The sequence below is a fragment of the Nerophis lumbriciformis genome, linkage group LG29, assembly GCF_033978685.3.
Source record: "Nerophis lumbriciformis linkage group LG29, RoL_Nlum_v2.1, whole genome shotgun sequence".
Classification (NCBI taxonomy): Eukaryota; Metazoa; Chordata; class Actinopteri; order Syngnathiformes; family Syngnathidae; genus Nerophis; species Nerophis lumbriciformis.
Window position 1 is genome coordinate 31,022,144 of NC_084576.2, and position 22,309 is coordinate 31,044,452.

The window sequence follows — 22,309 nt, forward strand, 5'->3', positions numbered from 1 at the left end:
ACAGCATTATTCACATGTGAATAATATAAATACAGTCTATTATACAGCATTATTCACATGTGAATAACATAAATACAGTCTATTATACAGCATTATTCACATGTGAATAATATAAATACAGTATTATACAGCATTATTCACATGTGAATAATATAAATACAGTCTATTATTATTATTATTATTATTATTATAAAGTACTTTATTGATCCCTGGGGGAAATTCAGCACCACAGTTCATTCACAATAGACAATAAACACTTAGGTATTTTTTACATGTGAATAATATAAATACAGTCTATTATACAGCATTATTCACATGTGAATAATAAAAATACAGTCTAATATACAGCATTATTCACATGTGAATAATATACATACAGTTTATTATACAGCATTATTCACATGTGAATAATATAAATACAGTCTATTGTACAGCATTATTCACATGTGAATAATATAAATACAGTCTATTATACAGCATTATTCACATGTGAATAATATAAATACAAGGTAAAATATAGCCTAGAAATGCACCCAATTGCAGGACATGTAGTCTTGATTTTCAACATTTTCTTTTTGGGGTGTTCTTGGCAGCACTTTGTGCTGATAGAGATGTTCCCTTTTTTCCCCAAAGGGCGCTCACATCCCTGAAGGTGCAACTAGGTATCACGGGTGTATGTCTTGGTGATGTTTTCTCTGTCTGCTTTTAGGAGCTACAGAAAGAGCTGCAAAGCCAGCAGGGAAGTATCGACTCCACGAGAGAAAGCCTCAACAACTTGTGTAGGAAATACCCGTCGGAGGAGCTTTCCCGCTTGGGTTCCGCACTCACCGAGCTCATCAAGACCTACGAGTCTGTAAACCAGGTCTCGTCCAGGACTTTGGCCTCACTGCAGAACGGTCTCCAGCAGCAGTTCAATGGTGAGGAAAAGTCTCCCAGGAAATCTTTTCAACTCTTCTATTTGAAGGTAAAAACCTCTTTCTTTGGTCCACAGATCTTGTTCAGGAGTTCCATCGCTGGCTTGTAGAACAGAGGGAGATTGTGAAGGAATGCTCCGACCGGTCTGGAGACACTCACATTGTCGAGCGCAAATTACAGAAACTAAATGTAAAGCCTCTCCTCAAACTACGAAACTATAAAAAAGTTGTCACGTTGTGTAAATGGTAAATAAAAAGAAAATACAACAAATCCTTTTCAACTTATATTCAGTTGAATAGACTGCAAAGACAAGATATTTCATGTTCACACTGGAAAACTTTATTTTTTGCAAATATTAGCTCTTTTGAAATTTGAAGCCTGCAACATGTTTCAAAAAAGCTGGCACAAGTGGCAAAAAAGACTGAGTAAGTTGAGGGATGCTCATCAAACACTTATTTGGAACATCCCACAGGTGAACAGGCTAATTGGGAACAGGTGGGTGCCATGATTGGGTATAAAAGCAGCTTCCATGAAATGCTCAGTCATTCACATACAAGGACGGGGCGAGGGTCACCACTTTGTCAACATATGCGTGAGCAAATTGTTTAAGAATAACATTTCTCAACCAGCTATTGCAAGGAATTTAGGGATTTCACCATCTACGCTCTGTAATATCATCAAAAGGTTCAGAGAATCTGGAGAAATCGCTGCACGTAAGCGGCAAACCCGTGACTTTCGATCCCTCGGGCGGTACTGCATCAAAAACGTCATCAATATGTAAAAGATATCACCACATGGGCTCAGGAACACTTCAGAAAACCACTCTCAGTAACTACAGTTGGTCGCTACATCTGTAAGTGCAAGTTAAAACTCTACTATGCAAAGCTTAAAGCCATTTATCAACAACACCCAGAAACGCCACCGGCTTCGCTGGGCCCGAGCTCATCTAAGATGGACTGATGCAAAGTGGAAAAGTGTTCTGTGGTCTGACGAGTCCACATTTTAAATTGTTTTTGGAAACTGTGGACGTCGTGTGTCACGTTCAAACACTGTGATATCTATTAAACAAGACAAAAGGCAAGGAATCAAACAGAGACAGAATTCAATTTGGTCTCAATTGAGGAGAGACGGCGTCAACCTGTAACCTCTTACAGTGTCTTAGCACGCTCTGACGAAGGTTTTCGTCTCCTCTTTTAATTCAGATGTTCAATGTTCACGCACCAACATATGTCACAGCAGGAATGGGACGTATGTAAAACAGTCATTGTTTTCGGTCGCTTTGAAGTTCAAGAAGAGGATTTCTCGGGCTTGGGTTCTTCCTGGATCCAGCTGGAGCAGGTGTTGGAGGACAATGGATAATCCCTCCCGTCTCCTGACCACAGTGACTTCAAGAGGGCAGCGGGTCGTAAACAGCGTTGACCTAGGTCACCAAACAGTTGGAAGAGAGTTTGTGAAATACTTCAGAGAGAGTTCGTTTAACACTTCAAAGAGAGTTCCTCTGGAAGTTGAGCAGATCCTGCCATCTGTCCGTGTTGAAATCACAGTGGCGTTTCACGAGCCTTCTTCCTCTTGTTAGGCCTCGAAAGACAGCATTCATAATACAACGTTTCTTTTGTGATAACTTACAAACAATTATTCCAACATCGTGTCCTCCGGAACAAAGAGGAAAATAACCACCCGGACTGTTCTAGGCGCAAAGTGTAAAAGGCAGCATGTGTGATGGTATGGGTGTGTATTAGTGCACAAGACATGGGTAACTTACACATCTGTGAAGGCACCATTAATGCTGAAAGGTACATACAGCTTTTGGAGCAACATATGTTGCCATCCAAGCAACGTTATCATGGACGCCCCTGCTTATTTCAGCAAGACAATGCCAAGCCATGTGTTACAACAGCGTGGCTTCATAGTAAAAGAGTGCGGGTACTAGACTGGCCTGCCTGTAGTCCAGACCTGTCTCCCATTGAAAATGTGTGGCGCAATATGAAGGCTAAAATAGCAGAAAGGATACCCCGGACTGTTGAACAACTTAAGCTGTACATCAAGCAAGAATGGGAAAGAATTCCACTTCAAAAATGTGTCTCCTCAGTTCCCAAACCTTTACTGAGTGTTGTTAAAAGGAAAGGCCATGTAACACAGTGGTAAAAATGCCCCTGTGACAACTTTTTTTGCAATGTGTTGCTCTCATTAAATTCTAAGTTCATGAATATTTGCAAAAACAAATGAAGTTTCTCAGTGTGAACATGAAATATCTTGTCTTTGCAGTAGAGATGCGCGGATAGGCAATTATTTCATCCGCAACCGCATCAGAAAGTCGTCAACCATCCGCCATCCACCCGACCTAACATTTAATCAGAACCGCATCCGCCCGCACCCGCCCGTTGTTATATATCTAATATAGACGATGCAAGGCATTAGTGAGGTTATAAAGCTTTTGCCTGTTAAAGAAAGGAGACTGATCCAATGCAGCACAGACATTCGCGTGCCACGCTGTCACGACCCAGACGCACACCAGTGCGCAATCATATGGGAGCCGCGCTGAGCGCACCTCCAAGCGCGTCTCGCTGCCGGCGACGGCCGGGTATATGGGCCCGACGCTCCAGCGCCATCCATTTTCAGGGCTAGTTGATTCGGCAGGTGGGTTGTTACACACTCCTTAGCGGGTTCCGACTTCCATGGCCACCGTCCTGCTGTCTATATCAACCAGGGTGAGCCCCACCCCTTTCGTGAGCGCACTGCGCGCGGAGTGACCCCTGTTACGCGCCCCCGGCAACGGGGGTGGCGGGCAGGTAAGCTGCTTACCTGCTGCGCGTGACGCCGGCCGCGGCGAAGGCGGACGAGGCGGGGTGTCGGTGCGGTGGGCGCGGTGGTGAACCTGGACGTGCGTCGGGCCCTTCTCGCGGATCGCCTCAGCTACGGCTACCGGTGGGGCCCTCTCGGGGGAAGGGGCCTCGGTCCCGGACCCCGGCGAGGCGTCCCTTCTCCGCTCCGTAAAAGTGTCCATCTCTTCTTTTTTTTTTCTTCTGTTGTGGCATATGCTGCAGGTGCCTGCTCGTTTTTCGTATGTGGGTAACAACATTTAACTATGTATATATATTTCCCAATTGGTTTAACTGCCACCCGCCTGAATCTATTTAAAAATTGTTTTTTTTTTTCAACCGCCCGACCCGACCCGCGGATAAAATCTAATTTTTTTAAATTTCATCCGCCCGATCCGCGGATAATCCGCGGACTCCGCGGTTGTGCCCGCAAACCGCGCATCTCTACTTTGCAGTCTATTCAATTGAATATAAGTTGAAAGGGATTTGTTGTGTTCTCTTTTTATTTACCATTTACACAACGTGACAACTTCACTGCCTTTGGGGTGACAAGTACATTTTGGTTTTCCAGGGGGCGACGGGGCGCATGGAGGAAGGCGAGCTGCATCTCACGCAGGTCTGCGAGGAAGGAGAGAAACTGCTGCTCCATCTTCCCAAGGCCAACGCTGGCCAGGTCCAGCAGCACATGTCCTCCATCCAGCAGGACTGGGACAGCTTTGTGGAGCAGTGCAGACAGAACCAGCAGATCCTGGAGGACAGTGCGTCCCTCATGAAAGGGTAAGGCGACATCTTCCTCCTCCGTCCCACAAACATTTGAACACATTTCCCCCGCAGCTTTGAGGGTCGCCTTAAGAAGCTCCGGTGGTGGCTGGAGCACATGGAAAAGAGGATGACGACGGATCTACCGGAAGCCAAACAACGTTGTTCTGAGAAGGCTTTGCTGGAGCAAGTGGAGGAATATCAGCAGGAAGTCGTCAAAGAAAGGTGCGGAGTTGCACTAATGCACCATCCACCGCCTTCGGAGCTCACGCAAACACATTTCCCCTCCCTTCCGTGCAGAGATTCGTTCGAGCGTTTGTGCCAGGAGGCCCGGGGGCTCAACGAGGGCGGGCGAGGGGACGGCAGCGAGACGCGAGTCTCCGCTCAGCTGCAGTCGCAGTACCAGACCCTGCTGAGGCGTGTCCGGGAGAGGCTGCGCTGCTGCCAGCTCACTTTGCAGGAGCAGCAGGCCTTCGAGGAGACTCTGCAGGCCACCTGGACCTGGCTGAACGGAGTCCAGGAGCGTCTGGCTTCGCTCAACAGCACGCTGGGGAATAAGGAGACTCTAGAGAAAAGACTTGTTCTTGTACAGGTCAGTGGAGGACAATATCTGGGTATTAGAGATGCGCGGTTTGCGGGCACAACCGCGGAGTCCGCGGATTATCCGCGGATCGGGCGGTTGAAATTTAAAAAAATTAGATTTTATCCGCGGGTCGGGTCGGGCGGTTGAAAAAAAAAAAAAAAAGATTTTAAATAGATTCAGGCGGGTGGCAGTTAAACCAATTGGTAAATATATATACATAGTTAAATGTTGTTACCCACATACGAAAAACGAGCAGGCACCTGCTGCATATGCCACAACAGAAGAAAAAAAAAAAGAAGAGATGGACACTTTTACGGAGCGGAGAAGGGACGCCTCGCCGGGGTCCGGGACCGAGGCCCCTTCCCCCGAGAGGGCCCCACCGGGAGCCGTAGCTGAGGCGATCCGCGAGAAGGGCCCGACGCACGTCCAGGGTCACCACCGCACCGACACCCCGCCTCGTCCGCCTTCGCCGCGGCCGGCGTCACGCGCAGCAGGTAAGCAGCTTACCTGCCCGCCACCCCCGTGGCCGGGGGCTCGTAACAGGGGTCACTCCGCGCGCTCCGCCCGCGCAGCTTACCTGCCCGCCACCCCTGTTGCCGGGGGCGCGTAACAGGGGTCAGTCCGCGCGCAGTGCGCTCACGAAAGGGGAGGGGCTCACCCTGGTTGATATAGACAGCAGGACGGTGGCCATGTAAGTCGGAACCCGCTAAGGAGTGTGTAACAACCCACCTGCCGAATCAACTAGCCCTGAAAATGGATGGCGCTGGAGCCTCGGGCCCATACCCGGCCGTCGCCGGCAGCGAGACGCGCTTGGAGGTGCGCTCAGCGCGGCTCCCATATGATTGCGCACTGGTGTGCGTCTGGGTCGTGACAGCGTGGCACGCGAATGTCTGTGCTGCATTGGATCAGTCTCCTTTCTTTAACAGGCAAAAGCTTTATAACCTCACTAATGCCTTGCATCGTCTATATTAGATATATAACAACAGGCGGGTGCGGGCAGATGCGGTTCTGGTCAAATGTTACATCGGGTGGATGGCGGATGGTTGACGACTTTCTGATGCGGTTGCGGATGAAATAATTGCCTATCCGCGCATCTCTACTGGGTATGTACCTCACAGTGACGTGCGGTGAGGTTGACAGTCAGATTTACAAACATATGAACCCTAAAGAGTATCTTATTCACCATTTGATTGGCAGCAGTTAACGGGTTATGTTTAAAAGCTCATACCAGCATTCTTCCCTGCTTGGCACTCAGCATCAAGGCTTGGAATTGGGGGTTAAATCACCAAAAATTATTCCCGGGCGCGGCCACCGCTGCTGCCCACTGCTCCCCTCACCTCCCAGGGGGTGAACAAGGGGATGGGTCAAATGCAGAGGACACATTTTACCACACCTAGTGTGTGTGTGACAATCATTGCTACTTTAACTTAATAGGCTTGTGTGTAAGCAAGCTTGTTACAGGAGGACTCTGGTAGGCAAAAAATCAGTATGATTAAAAATGTGTTATTTCTTTGTAATGTGTTATTTGTTTTAGTATTAAAGCCCAGGTCATCAATCTTCTTTCCTGATAGGATATCCTGCTGATGAAGGGTGAAGGCGAGGTGAAGCTCAACATGACGGTGGGCAAGGGCGAGCAGGTCCTCAAGCATAACCCAGTGGAAGGACAGGAAGCCATTAGCTCGCCGCTTCAGAGCTTGAAAGATGCCTGGGCCAACATGCTGATTATGTCTATGAGCTGTCACAGGTAGGAAATGTCAGAACTGTGAGATAAAGACTATATCCTATGTTCTAGTGCGAGTTAGGGTTGTACGGTATAACAGGTACTAGTATAGTACCGCCATACTAATGAATCATATTTGGTACTATACCGCCTCTAAAAAGTACCAGTCCCCCCCCCCCCATACTTGCCAACTCTCCCGGATTTTCCGGGAGACTCCCGAAATTCAGCGCCTCTCCCGAAAACCTCCCGGGACAAATTCTCTTCCGAAAATCTCCCGAAATTCAGGCGGAGCTGGAAGCCACGCCCCCTCCAGCTCCATGCGGACCTGAGTGACGTGTCAACAGCCTGTATTCACGTCCGCTTTCCCACAATATAAACAGCGTGCCTGCCCAAACACGTTATAACTGTAGAATGATGGAGGGCGAGTTCTTGGTTTCTTATGTGGGTTTATTGTTAGGCAGTTTCATTAACGTCCTCCCAGCGCGGTAACAGCACACAACAACAGCAGTCATGTTTTATTCTACCGTAAAGCAGTTCATCTGCCGTAAACAGCAATGTTGTTGTAATATATTGAGTTGGAGGCAATAACCAGGTGAGGTGATGAAGTACGTCTCTTTACTGTAGACTTCAGAACAGACTCAACACACTTGACGTCAGGTGCGCAACACCACGTAAATCGTTGGCCAACCAAAAAGTAACCCCAGTACGCTATAGCCAACATTCACCAGGAGATGGCAACAGACAAACATAGATCACTATTACATTCCTACAAAACTGTACTTAAGCCACATTCTTTTTTTTTTTTTTTTTAGTACTGAACTCTTAACCCTCATTTGTAAACAATAACATGCTTATTATACAAACAGTATTTGTACACCTTTAACACATATTTTTATACTGTCTTCAGAGATTCCGTTTTTTTGGTGGTACTCGAAACCTTTCTGGGTACCTGCGAAAGGGTGTTCAGCATGGTTAGAAAAATAGTGACAGAGAATAGTACAAGGATGGACAATTCAACCCTTAACTCAACAATGAGTAGATGAGTGTTATATGTGTGTATATGTGTAAATAAATGAACACTGAAATTCAAGTGTTTCTTTTATTTATATATATATATATATATATATATATATATATATATATATGTATGTGTGGGGAAAAAATCACAAGACTATTTCATCTCTACAGGCCTGTTTCATGAGGGGGGGTACCCTCAATCATCAGGAGATTTTAATGGGAGCATTCGCATACCATGGTTTATATAGGGCACAGAGTGGGTGGGTACAGGCTGGCCTAGGGGCGTGGTGATTGGGCTCATGTGTTACCTAGGAGGTGTTTCCGTCTATGGCGGCATGTTGTTACAATTTCGCTGCGCTTGTTGAGGGATGACAGGTCTGGACGGTAAATAATAAACAGTTTCTCTTTCAAGCATAGGTTGCATCTTTTATTACCACTATTGTAAGGTGTGCTGGATGCAAGAATTTGCCATGTTATTGAATATTCAACATTATTGTCTTTGAGGTCCCAAATGTGTTTGCTGAGTTCTGTGGTATTTCGCAGGTTTTTGTTCCTGAAAGAAGCCTTGTGATTGTTCCATCTGGTTTTGAATTCACCCTCGGTTAATCCTACATATGTGTCGGATGTGTTAATGTCCTTGCGTATTACCTTAGATTGGTAGACAACTGATGTTTGTAAGCACCCCCCGTTGAGGGGGCAATCAGGTTTCTTTCGACAGTTACATGCTTTGTTGGTTTTGGAGTCGCTCTGTCTGGGGGTCGACGGCTCATTTGCAATTGTTTTGTTGTGGTTTGAGATGATTTGTCGTATATTGTTCATGCAGCTGTAGCTCAATTTAATGTTGTTCTTGTTGAATACTTTTCTTAGGGTGTTGTCTTTGGGAAAGTGTTTGTCAATCAGATTGAGGAATTTGTGTCCAATGTTCGTTGAGATGTTTTTGCTGTATGGGGGGGTTGTACCAGATGATGTCGTTTCGTTTTCTGTTCTTTTTTGTCTGGTTTCCTGGCGTGGGTTCATAGGTGAGGGTGAAATTGTATCCGCTTTCATCAAGGGCTTTTTGGTACGGGGGGGTTGCTTGGTCAAATTCAGCTTTGCTAGATGACAGCATCGATAGCCTTTTATTGATTCCGGTAGGTATTCTTTTCGTGGTGGTGGGTGGGTGGTTGCTGTCATGGTGCACGTATTGGAGTGTTGTGTTGGGTTTCGTGAATGGTTGGTAGCTGTTATTTCTCAGGTTGAAAGTGACGTCAAGGAAGTTGACGGTTTGCTTGTTGGCTTCAATCGTGATCCGTAGGCCGTTCTCTTTGAAAATTTGGCATATGCGCTTCTTGGTATTCTCGCTGCTCCTTGGCGAGGCGCGACACACTGCCAGTCCGTCATCACGGTAAATACCAAGGTTCAGATTGAGGCTAGCGAGCTGGGAGAGGAGGAAACTCCCAACGAGTTCACACGTTTCTGCTATATATATATATATATATATATATATGAAAATATATGAAATACTTGACTTGGTGAATTTTAGCTGTAAATATACTCCTCCCCTCTTAGCCACGCCCCCAACCACGCCCCCGCCCCACCCCCCACCTCCCGAAATCGGAGGTCTCAAGGTTGGCAAGTATGCCCCCTTTTTTTTTTATGGGCATGACGGCGCGTCGTCGTCACGTGGTGACATTGCTGGTTTTACGAACAGAGGAGCATGTTCGGCAGCGCGCACGCACAGAGTACTTACAAGCAGACACAGTGTGTAGACAGAAAAGGGAGAATGGACGCATTTTGGTGTAAAAAGTAAAGATAAAGGTGAAGTTATAACACTGAAACACCCTCAGGAAGAGGTGCTTATCTAGGTCGCTCTGTTAAAAAGCAGCAGCCGGGAAGGAGAGGGGTTGGTTGGGTTGGCGCACGAGCGGAAGTGAGAGCGAAAACTGGCGAGAACTATGACTGAAAAGCATAACAACAGAAATTTAATGAAAAGTAAATCATTTTTCAAAACCATGAACAAAGCTGTCATGTCCGTAATTGGTGGTCTGAAGAACCCAGAGGAGCAAGTCTTCCACAGTCCCCTAAGATCTTTCCTTAAAATAAAGTCAATAATGCCATTTTTTTGTGGTCACCTTTATTTAGAAAAGTATCCATCCATCCATCCATCTTCTTCCGCTTATCCGAGGTCGGGTCGCGGGGGCAGCAGCCTAAGCAGGGAAGCCCAGACTTCCCTCTCCCCAGCCACTTCATCCAGCTCCTCCCGGGGGACCCCGAGGCGTTCCCAGGCCAGCAGGGAGACATAGTCTTCCCAACGTGTCCTGGGTCTTCCCCGCGGCCTCCTACCGGTCGGATGTGCCCTAAACACCTCCCTAGGGAGGCGCTCGGGTGGCATCCTGACCAGATGCCCGAACCACCTCATCTGGCTCCTCTCCATGTGGAGGAGCAGCGGCTTTACTTTGAGCTCCTCCCGGATGGCAGAGCTTCTCACCCTATCTCTAAGGGAGAGCCCCGCCACCCGGCGGAGGAAACTCATTTCGGCCGCTTGTACCCGTGATCTTGTCCTTTCGGTCATAACCCAAAGCTCATGACCATAGGTGAGGATGGGAACGTAGATCGACCGGTAAATTGAGAGCTTTGCCTTCCGGCTCAGCTCCTTCTTCACCACAACGGATCGATACAGCGTCCGCATTACTGAAGACGCCGCACCGATCCGCCTGTCGATCTCACGATCCACTCTTCCCTCACTCGTGAACAAGACTCCGAGGTACTTGAACTCCTCCACTTGGGGCAAGATCTCCTCCCCAACCCGGAGATGGCACTCCACCCTTTTCCGGGCGAGAACCATGGACTCGGACTTGGAGGTGCTGATTCTCATCCCAGTCGCTTCACTCTCAGCTGCGAACCGATCCAGCGAGAGCTGAAGATCCTGGCCAGATTTAGAAAAGTATAGAAATACATTTTGGTACCGTTACCAAAATATTGGTATCGGGACAACTCTAGTGTGAGAACGCCCTCAGTTCGTTCCATTAGTTGCTGAGCAAATTCTTTCCCGCAGTCGACTGGAGTGGACGGTGGCTCAGTGGAACAGCTTCCAGGAGAGCAAGAACCAGATCCAGCAGTGGATGGAGTCCGTGGAGCAGGAGGTGGGCATGACCCTGCCGCAGCAGCCCGGCATTAAGGAGAAGTCCGTCCTCCTGGAGCGCCTCAGGGCCATCGAGGCCGACGTGGACGCTCATGCGGCGGTGCTGTCCCGTCTCAAAGACAAGGCTGTGGAGCTATATGAGAAAACCGGGGACCAGACTTTTGGGCCGGAGTCAAGGGCTGAGCTCAACGCGCACTTTGCTGATATATCAGCTGTGGTGAAAGTGAGTTGAATGCAAGTTAGGAACAAAAGCTATTAATGTTGATCTCCACTTTCCTTTCCCGAAAGGGCAAAATACAGTCCACGCAAACCATTGTGTCGGAACATGAGCAGTACCTCGATTCCGTCAGAGACTTCAATGACTGGCTGATCTCAGCAAAGGAGGAACTCCAGCGCTGGTCTGACCTGTCAGGAGACTCAGCTTCCATTAAAAGAAAGCTCTCCAAAGTCCAGGTGAGTCTGTTGTAGGGTTGTACTGGTACTAGTATAGTATATATATATATATAGATATATATATATATATGTATATATATATATATATATATATATATATATATATATATATATATATATATATATATAGTACTAGTATAGTATAGTATCGCGGTACTAATGAATCAAAAACAGTACTATACCATACCTGCCAACTACTCCGGTTTTCCCGTAATTAGTACGGTTTTCATCAACCTATTCCGGGTTACGGTTGCAGTGATAAAAAATAAGTTTTTTCATTAATTAAAATTTTTTTTTTTTTTTAAGTTTTATTCACGAAATCGCGTAACAACAATGACAATCGACACTGCTTCCCGTAACTTCCTATCGAGCCATTCCGAATGCCATGCGCGAGGCTATTTATAGCACCGCTGCCAAGCACGAGGCACCAGTTGCCATTGTTTCCAAACGAGCGAACGATCATGGAATCAGCCGGAGAAAAATCGCAAACGAGTCTTAAACCGAAAAGAAAACTGCAGTCATTCCGTGAAGAATTATCCGTTCCAAAAAGGGTGAAAACTACGCGAATTGCACCTTGTGCAGACAAGATTTTTCGATCGGACACGGAGGAATTAGCGATGTAAAAGACCACGTTGGGACAAAAAAACACAAGTCTAATGCCGTTGCTAGCGATACAAGTGGAAAACTTTCAACGTTTTTCGTCGCCCAAACAAATTCTTTGGATGTGATAAATGCCAAAATTGTATTTACGGAGGCAATAATTGAGCATGGACTAGAATAAATTTGGATTTTAGCCACAAAAAGGTAATGACACCAATGTTATCTATTGGAATTGTTTAGTACTGTTATACTGTTAAAAGTGTTTGTACTATTTATGCTTTCAAGTCCAAGTTGAAGAAATCTTGTTAAATGTTGACAGCATAACTACCAAAATACAGAAGTATGTCCTTAATATTTTTGCAGTGCTATTTCTGTTGAAAAGTTAAAATGATTACATTAGAGATGTGATGTGCCACTTTTCAAGTGTCTGATGGCTTCAATTAATTTTCATTAATTTTTCATATTTTGAATTCTTTTGAAAGGCTTACAAAAAAAACTACATTTGAATTGTAATTCCATGCTATTGACAGGACTATTAATTTTAATGAAGTTAGCTTACCATGTTTACAGTATGATAATTGTGATAGAAATGTGAATTTTAGGCACAGAATATTTTTTACAATTGAACAAGGCAGTAGATTATACAAGCTTGGACAGAAAGTTAATAATGACACCAATTTTTTTTTTAATGGAATTGTTTAGTACTGTTTTACCATTTGTTTACTGTAAAAAGTGTTTATACTTTCAATTAACAAATTGAAGTCTTGTGAAAGGTTGACAGGATAACTGGCATTAACTGTCAAAATCATTTCAAACTATTGAAGTTAGCTTACAGAATAAACATGTCAATCAACCCATATGATTTTTGCTGTAATATTTTTGTTTTGAAAAGTCACTGTGACTGATAGAAAAGTGATGGTTTTAGCAACATTTTAACCTGTCTGAATGCTAATAATCATTTTGCGGTAGGTCCAGGACAAAGTCCTGGACCTACCGCCCCTGGACCCTGGTTACTAGGTTTTTCTGATTTCAAAAGTTGGCAGGTATGCTATTCTCTATTTGAAAAGTACCGGTTCCCAACGGGCATGACGGCGGGCCGTCACATTGTGACATTGCTGGTTTTTACGAGCAGAGGAGCATGTTTGGCAGCGCACACACACAGAGTACTTACAAGCAGACACAGTGTGTAGACAGAGAAGGGAGAATGGACTTTGGTGTAAAAAGTCAAGATAAAGGTGAAGTTATAACGCTGAAACACCCTCAGGAAGAGCTGCTTTAACACATGGCAGTTGGCAGTGTTTTAGCTACTTCTAAATCACTAATCCTCGCCTCCATGGCGACGAATAAAGTGAGTTTCTTACAAGTATCATTATCACTGGAGGACGAGGAATATCTAATCATGCTTCACTACACACAGGAGGATACAATAGCTCACCGGCATCACCGTTAACAAAAGCTAGCACGCCTGAATGTAAACAAATGCCATGAGTGGATCTACACCTGACATCCACTGTAATGATACCAAGTACAAGAGCGTATCTAGTCGACACTACTGTGAAAGTCTCCCTCTATGGTGGGTTCTCCTGGTGCCGATAGATCTTCTGGGAACCCAGTTGTCAGGTTTTGAACAAAGTCTTTTATTTTTCATACACGAGTATGACGTGCTTTTCAGCAATATATTTACGACTTTTCAGTAACGTGTGTCTCAGTGCGTTCTCTCTCTCTCTCTCTCTCTCTCTCTCTCTCTCTCTATCTCCAACTCCCAACAACGTGTCTCTGCCCGGCTGCCGCTAATAAAGGCGACATGTGATTAGATAACAAACCCCAGCTTGGCAATCCAATCACCTGTCAGCTGCATACTTGCCAACCCTGAGACCTCCGATTTCGGGAGGTGGGGGGTGGGGGCGTGGTCGGGGGTGGGGCGGGGGCGTGGTTAAGATATATATATATATAAGAAATACTTGACTTTCAGTGAATTCTAGCTATATATATATATATATATATTTTATTACATATATATATATATAAATAAAAGAAATACTTGAATTTCAGTGTTCATTTATTTACACATTTACACACACTTAACACTCTCCTCATTGTTGAGTTAAGGGTTGAATTGTCCATCGTAGTTCTATTCTCTGTCCCTATTTCAGAACACACACATTATACAAATATACATTATAAAATCAATAAGAAAACGGGAGCTCTAATTTGGGAGTCTGAATTAGGATCAGAAGTTCCTATACAAACATTGCGTACTCACGTCGCCTTTTTGTATTGATTACTGCAGCTGTGCACTGGATTCATTCACAAATACAAACTACAACTCACAAACACTTTAGAGTTAGGCTCCACCATCAGAATGTGTACTTAAACTTATAAAGATCACATGGATATTATTCAGTGAGTTGATTCACCAAAACTAACCTGTTATACAGGAGGAAAAAGCGTTTCAATTGTTCACAGACTGGTCGCTCTCATCAGAATGACAAGACACTTCCGGTCTGCAGGTGATAGCATTCAATTGGGAAGAAACGCCCTACTGCCCCCTACTGACCAATGTGAATACTGATAAATGTGTAATGACAGCTCCAAAAACGAATTCAAACCACAAAATAAAATAAATAAATCAACACAAAAATGTGACACATTATTGGTGGGTCACATATGCATGTACAGTAGATGGTAGTATTGTCCTGTTTAAAAGTGTCACAACATTGCTGTTTACGGCAGACAAACTGCTTTACGGTAGACGAAAACTTGACTGCTGTTGTTGTGTGTTGTTACCGCGCTTGGAGGACGTTAATGAAACTGCCTAACAATAAACCCACATAAGAAACCAAGAACTCGCCCTCGACCATTAGTTGTTTATATTGTGGGAAAGCGGACATGTGAACAGGCTGTCAACACGTCACTCAGGTCCGCATGGAGCTGGAGGCGGCGTGGCCTCCAGCTCCGCCTGAATTTCGGGAGATTTATGGGAGAAAATTTGTCCCGGGAGGTTTTCGGGAGAGAGGCGCTGAATTTCGGGAGTCTCCCGGAAAATCCGGGAGGGTTGGCAAGCATGGTCAGCTGTGTTTCAAAGCCGGCCCTGGCACACCCCGCTCCGAGGCAGGCCCGCAGGCCACGCCCCCCTCCACATAATCTATATGTTTTTATCGTCACAAATCTTTTTTTTCCTTTTTTAAAAATTCATACTATGTTTATAAACTCAGTAAATACGTCCCTGGACACATGAGGACTTTGAATATGACCAATGTATGATCCTGTAACTACTTGGTATCGGATCGATACCTAAATGTGTGGTATCATCCAAAACTAATGTCAAGTATCAAAGAAGAGAAGAATAAGTGATTATTACATTTTAACAGAAGTGTAGATTGAACATGTCAAAACAGATATTAACAGTAAATGAACAAGTGGATTAATAATCCATTTTTTACAGTTTGTCCCTCATAATGTGTACAAAATAATAGGTGTATAAATGACACAATATGTTACTGCAGACTAATTAGGAGTCTTTGTTTGTTTACTTACTACTAAAAGACAAGTTGTCTAGTATGTTCACTATTTTATTTAAGGACTAAATGACAATAATAAACATATGTTTCATGTAACCAATAATGCCATTTTTGTGGTCCCCTTTATTTAGAAAAGTATCGAAATACATTTTGGTACCGGTACCAAAATATTGGTATCTGGACAACCCTAGTCTGTTGTATGCTAGTGATGGGTCCGGCAACACCGATGCATCGGCGCATGCGTCGAGCTCATAGAGCAAAACCCTGTGTCGGTGCGCGTACCGCTTTTAGAAAGTCACGTGACCGACCATGAGCTGTTTCGGTCACGTGACCGATACGCCAACTGTGTCGCACTGACGTCTCCTCTGTGCCCTGTGAGCGTGTCTTTTCTACAGCCGGAGAAATAATAACTAAGAGAAATCGTCTAAAATGTAATACGTCGGAAAAACTTTTTTTTTTTTTTTAAATAAAAATGTGTAAAAAAATTTAATTAAAACAATTCCCAGTCCACAATCATCCACAACAAGTTCTCTTAGATTTCCATGTTATGATACATGTTCACATTATTTATTGACTGTATCTAAAAAAGATAAAAATATATTTTTATTTAAATGAAGATATGAAATAATCCTAAATGAAATACAATGACTTGGTTTATATTATTGTATATACTAGGGCAGGGGTCACCAACGCGGTGCCCGCGGTCACCAGGTAGCCCGTAAGGACCAGATCAGTCGCCCGCTCGCCTGTTCTAAAAATAGCTCAAAGAGCAGCACTTACCAGTGAGCTGCCTCTATTTTTTAAATTGTATTTATTTACTAGCAAGCTGGTCTCGCTTTGCTCCACATTTTTAATTCTAAAAGAGACAAAACTCAAATAGAATTTGAAAATCCAAGAAAATATTTTAAAGACTTGGTCTTCACTTGGAATAAGCGGTAGAAAATGGATGGATGGATGGGTCTTCACTTGTTTAAATAAATTCATTTATTTTTTACTTTGCTTCTTATTACTTTTAGAAATACAATTTTAGAGAAAAAATACAACCTTAAAAATGATTTTAGGATTTTTAAACAAATATACCTTTTTACCTTTAAAATTTCTTCCTCTTCTTTCCTGACAATTTAAATCAATGTTCAAGTAAAACAATTTTTTATTATTATTGTAAAGAATAATAAATATTTTAGCTTCTGGTTTTTCGACGAAGAATATTTGTGAAATATTTCTTCAAACTTACTATGATTAAAATTCAAAACAATTATTCTGGCAAATCTAGAAAATCTGTAGAATCAAATTTAAATCTTATTTCAAAGTATTTTGAATTTCTTTTAAAATTTTTGTTCTGGAAAATATAGAAGAAATGCTGATTTGTCTTTGTTAGAAATATAGCTTGGTCCAATTTGTTAAATATTCTAACAAAGTGCAGATTGGATTTTAACCGATTTAAAACATGTCATCAAAATTCTAAAATGTATCTTAATCAGGAAAAATTACTAATGATGTTCCATAAATTCTTTTTTTAATTTTTTCAAAAAGATTCAAATGAGCTAGTTTTTCTCTTCTTTTTGTCGGTTGAATTTTGAATTTTAAAGAGTCGAAATTGAAGATACACTATGTTTCAAAATTTTATTTTAATTTTTTTCGTGTTTTCTCCTCTTTTAAACCGTTCAATTAAGTGTTTTTTTTCATCATTTATTCTCTACAAAAAACCTTCTGTAAAAGGAAAACAAATGTATGACGGAATGACAGACAGAAATACCCATTTTTTTTATATATATAAATTTATTTATTTAGCTATTCTTGTTTAAATCACACTTACGTGTAACTTACAAATGACAATATATTTATTTATTTAAGTGTGTATCAAACTGGTAGCCCTTCGCATTAATCAGTACCCAAGAAGTAGTTTTTGGTTTCAAAAAGGTTGGTGACCCCTGTACTAGGTCATAAAATCAGTGTCAGTTGAGTCGGTCCATAGGTTGCCTGTAGGGATTTTTAATGTCCAGCAGATGTCAGTATTTAGTGACACAGTATCGACACAGTATCAATACAGTTTTGCAATGTGTCAAAACGCTTCATGACGCCTCATCAACCCATCACTATTGTATGCTAAGTGTTTGACAAGACAATTGTGTCTTTCCCAGGAGTTGCTTGACTCTAAGCAGCGAGGCAAAGAGAGGCTGAACCGTGTCCAGAGGTGCGGAGCAGCAGCCAGAGACCACACCGGCTCCGGAGGTTTTGAGGCTATCGAGCGGGAGGAAGCAGCCCTCTTATCCAGCTGGGAACAGTGGGAGCGAGGGGCGCTTCAGACACGGGCCGGCCTGGAGACCGCCCTCACTCAGATGACCAGTTCTGAACAGGAGTTCAGCGGTCTGTCGGCACAGCTGGAGAAGGACATGCAGGACTTCAACTGTCAGCTGCAGGACTGGCGCCTCAGGCTGGTTCAGGCGGAGGGTAAAGCTGCCGGAGAGGAGGGTGTCAAAGGCTGGCAGATTGCTAAGGTACGGTCCACAGAGACCACCTAATGAACACATTAAATAATCACCTTCACTTCTAGGACACTTTGGAGGAGCTCGTCAAAGCGGAGCCGATGAGCGACGGTCTAAAAACTCAGCTCAATGATCTGTGCCGCTTCTCCAGAGACATTGCCACCCAGTCTGAGAGAGTGTCTGCCCTCATCAAGGACTACAACAGGTAATGATAACTTGCAAAGACTGACAATTGGAGATGTTCGATAATGGCTTTTTTGCCGACATCCGATATTGTCCAACTCTTAATTACCGATTCCGATATCAGTGGTGGAATTAACACATTATTATGCCTAATTTTGTTGTGATGCATTAAACCAGGGGTGCTCATTACGTCGATCGCGATCTACCGGTCGATCTCGGAGGGTGTGTCAGTCGATCACCAGCCAGGCATTAAAAAAAAATAGTCCTAAAAATGAGCGATCATAAATCTTCACTATGACGTCACTTTCGTCACTTGATTGACATTCACGGCACCCCGAGGGTCTTCTGAGATGACGCTGGCTGCTGCCAGCTCATTAAAATGACCGACAGGAAGGCGAGAAACACTTTATTTCAACAGACTCCGGCGTCGTACCTGTCGTCAAAACTCCAAAGACCGACTGCACAGTTGCACAATAAAAGCTCCGCTTCATCCTGCCTGCGCTACCAAAATAAGAGTCTCAGAAAGCTGGCGTGCACAAGCTAGCACGCTACGGAGTTTGCCGACAATGTATTTCTTGTAAAGTGTATACAAAGGAGTACGGAAGCTGGACAAATAAGATGCCAAAAACCAACCACTTTCATGTGGTATTAGACAGAAAGGAGGACTTTTTTTCTCCTCCATTCGAAAATGCGGACGTTATCAGCACCACTGTCTGATTCCTATCAATGCAAGTCATCAGAATCAGGTAATACACCAACTTATATTCTTGTCTTCATGAAAGAAAGGAATCTATATGTGTTAAACATGCTTGTATTATCTTTAAACACCTTAACTTGTTAACAATATTAACTATATGTGTTAAACATGCTTATATTATCTTTAACCACCTTTAACTTGTAACAATATTAACTATATGTGTTAAACATGCTTGTATTATCTTTAACCACTTTTAAGTTGTTAACAATATTAACTATATGTGTTAAACATGCTTGTTTTATCTTTAACCACCTTTAACTTGTAACAATATTAACTATATGTGTTAAACATGCTTGTATTATCTTTAACTTGTAACAATATTAACTATATGTGTTAAACATGCTTGTTTTATCTTTAACCACCTTTAACTTGTTAACAATATTAACTATATGTGTTAAACATGCTTGTTTTATCTTTAACCACCTTTAACTTGTTAACAATATTAACTATATGTGTTAAACATGCTTGTATTATCTTTAACCACCTTTAACTTGTAACAATATTAACTATATGTGTTAAACATGCTTGTATTATCTTTAACCACCTTTAAGTTGTTAACAATATTAACTATATGTGTTAAACATGCTTGTTTTATCTTTAACCACCTTTAACTTGTAACAATATTAACTATATGTGTTAAACATGCTTGTTTTATCTTTAACCACCTTTAAGTTGTTAACAATATTAACTATATGTGTTACACATGCTTGTTTTATCTTTAACCACCTTTAACTTGTTAACAATATTAACTATATGTGTTAAACATGCTTGTATTATCTTTAACCACCTTTAACTTGTAACAGTATTAACTATACGTGTTAAACATGCTTGTATTATCTTTAACCACCTTTAAGTTGTTAACAATATTAACTATTTGTGTTAAACATGCTTGTATTATCTTTAACCACCTTTAACTTGTAACAGTATTAACTATACGTGTTAAACATGCTTATATTATCTTTAACCACCTTTAAGTTGTTAACAATATTAACTATTTGTGTTAAACATGCTTGTATTATCTTTAACCACCTTTAACTTGTAACAATATTAACTATATGTGTTAAACATGCTTATATTATCTTTAACCACCTTTAAGTTGTTAACAATATTAACTATATGTGTTAAACATGCTTATATTATCTTTAACCACCTTTAAGTTGTTAACAATATTAACTATATGTGTTAAACATGCTTATATTATCTTTAACCACCTTTAACTTGTTAACAATATTAACTATATGTGTTAAACATGCTTGTATTGTCTTTAACCACCTTTAACTTGTAACAATATTAACTATATGTGTTAAACATGCTTATATTATCTTTAACCACCTTTAAGTTGTTAACAATATTAACTATATGTGTTAAACATGCTTATATTATCTTTAACCACCTTTAAGTTGTTAACAATATTAACTATATGTGTTAAACATGCTTGTATTGTCTTTAACCACCTTTAACTTGTAACAATATTAACTATATGTGTTAAACATGCTTATATTATCTTTAACCACCTTTAAGTTGTTAACAATATTAACTATATGTGTTAAACATGCTTGTTTTATCTTTAACCACCTTTAACTTGTTAACAATATTAACTATATGTGTTAAACATGTTTGTATTATCTTTAACCACCTTTAAGTTGTTAACAATATTAACTATTTGTGTTAAACATGCTTGTATTATTTTTAACCACCTTTAACTTGTTAACAATATTAACTATATGTGTAAAACATGCTTGTATTATCTTTAACCACCTTTAACTTGTAACAGTATTAACTATACGTGTTAAACATGCTTATATTATCTTTAACCACCTTTAAGTTGTTAACAATATTAACTATTTGTGTTAAACATGCTTGTATTATCTTTAACCACCTTTAACTTGTAACAATATTAACTATATGTGTTAAACATGCTTGTTTTATCTTTAACCACCTTTAAGTTGTTAACAATATTAACTATATGTGTTAAACATGCTTATATTATCTTTAACCACCTTTAAGTTGTTAACAATATTAACTATTTGTGTTAAACATGCTTGTATTATCTTTAACCACCTTTAACTTGTAACAATATTAACTATATGTGTTAAACATGCTTATATTATCTTTAACCACCTTTAAGTTGTTAACAATATTAACTATATGTGTTAAACATGCTTATATTATTTTTAACCACCTTTAAGTTGTTAACAATATTAACTATATGTGTTAAACATGCTTATATTATCTTTAACCACCTTTAACTTGTTAACAATATTAACTATATGTGTTAAACATGCTTATATTATCTTTAACCACCTTTAACTTGTTAACAATATTAACTATATGTGTTAAACATGCTTGTATTGTCTTTAACCACCTTTAACTTGTAACAATATTAACTATATGTGTTAAACATGCTTATATTATCTTTAACCACCTTTAAGTTGTTAACAATATTAACTATATGTGTTAAACATGCTTGTTTTATCTTTAACCACCTTTAACTTGTAACAATATTAACTATATGTGTTAAACATGCTTATATTATCTTTAACCACCTTTAAGTTGTTAACAATATTAACTATTTGTGTTAAACATGCTTGTATTATTTTTAACCACCTTTAACTTGTTAACAATATTAACTATATGTGTTAAACATGCTTGTATTGTCTTTAACCACCTTTAACTTGTAACAATATTAACTATATGTGTTAAACATGCTTATATTATCTTTAACCACCTTTAACTTGTAACAATATTAACTATATGTGTTAAACATGCTTGTATTATCTTTAACCACCTTTAAGTTGTTAACAATATTAACTATTTGTGTTAAACATGCTTGTATTATTTTTAACCACCTTTAACTTGTTAACAATATTAACTATATGTGTTAAACATGCTTGCATTATCTTTAAACATCTTTAACTTGTTAACAATATTAACTATATGTATTAAACATGCTTGCATTATCATTAAACACCTTTAACTTGTTAACAAAAACATATATTTCATAAATAAGTAAATATAAATTCTCCCGAAATGTGTTTGTCATTCTTGTTTGGTGTGGGTTCACAGTGTGGCGCATATTTGTAACAGTGTTAAAGTTGTTTATACGGCCACCCTCAGTGTGACCTGGTGCTTTTAGATCTGTCTGCTGCGTTAGACACCGTCGACCACGCCACCTTAATCACTCATCTTGAGAACTGTGTGGGCATTAAGGGCGCCGCCCTCAACTGGTTCCGGTCGTACCTAACCGACAGGAGTTTTTGTGTAAAAATAGACAGTTTTATGTCTTCCACAGCTCCTTTACCACATGGGGTCCCCCAGGGCTCAATCCTTGCCCCAATCGTATTTGCGCTTTTCCTTCTCCCCCTGGGTTCTGTT

At 41.3% G+C, this 22,309-nt stretch overlaps 1 protein-coding gene across 11 annotated transcripts in view; it reads left to right on the plus strand.

The window, feature by feature from the left end:
• syne1b (spectrin repeat containing, nuclear envelope 1b) overlaps positions 1–22,309 on the plus strand; it is a 469,384-nt gene that overhangs the window by 156,730 nt on the left and 290,345 nt on the right. For all 11 annotated transcript variants that reach the window (XM_072911924.1, XM_072911927.1, XM_061924513.1 and 8 more), the window contains 10 exons: positions 710–917; positions 992–1,104; positions 4,306–4,511; positions 4,569–4,718; positions 4,794–5,085; positions 6,648–6,820; positions 10,848–11,157; positions 11,223–11,387; positions 17,650–18,006; positions 18,063–18,199. In XM_072911924.1, the coding sequence (XP_072768025.1) occupies positions 710–917; positions 992–1,104; positions 4,306–4,511; positions 4,569–4,718; positions 4,794–5,085; positions 6,648–6,820; positions 10,848–11,157; positions 11,223–11,387; positions 17,650–18,006; positions 18,063–18,199 (2,111 nt within the window). The remainder of the gene's footprint in view (positions 1–709; positions 918–991; positions 1,105–4,305; positions 4,512–4,568; positions 4,719–4,793; positions 5,086–6,647; positions 6,821–10,847; positions 11,158–11,222; positions 11,388–17,649; positions 18,007–18,062; positions 18,200–22,309) is intronic.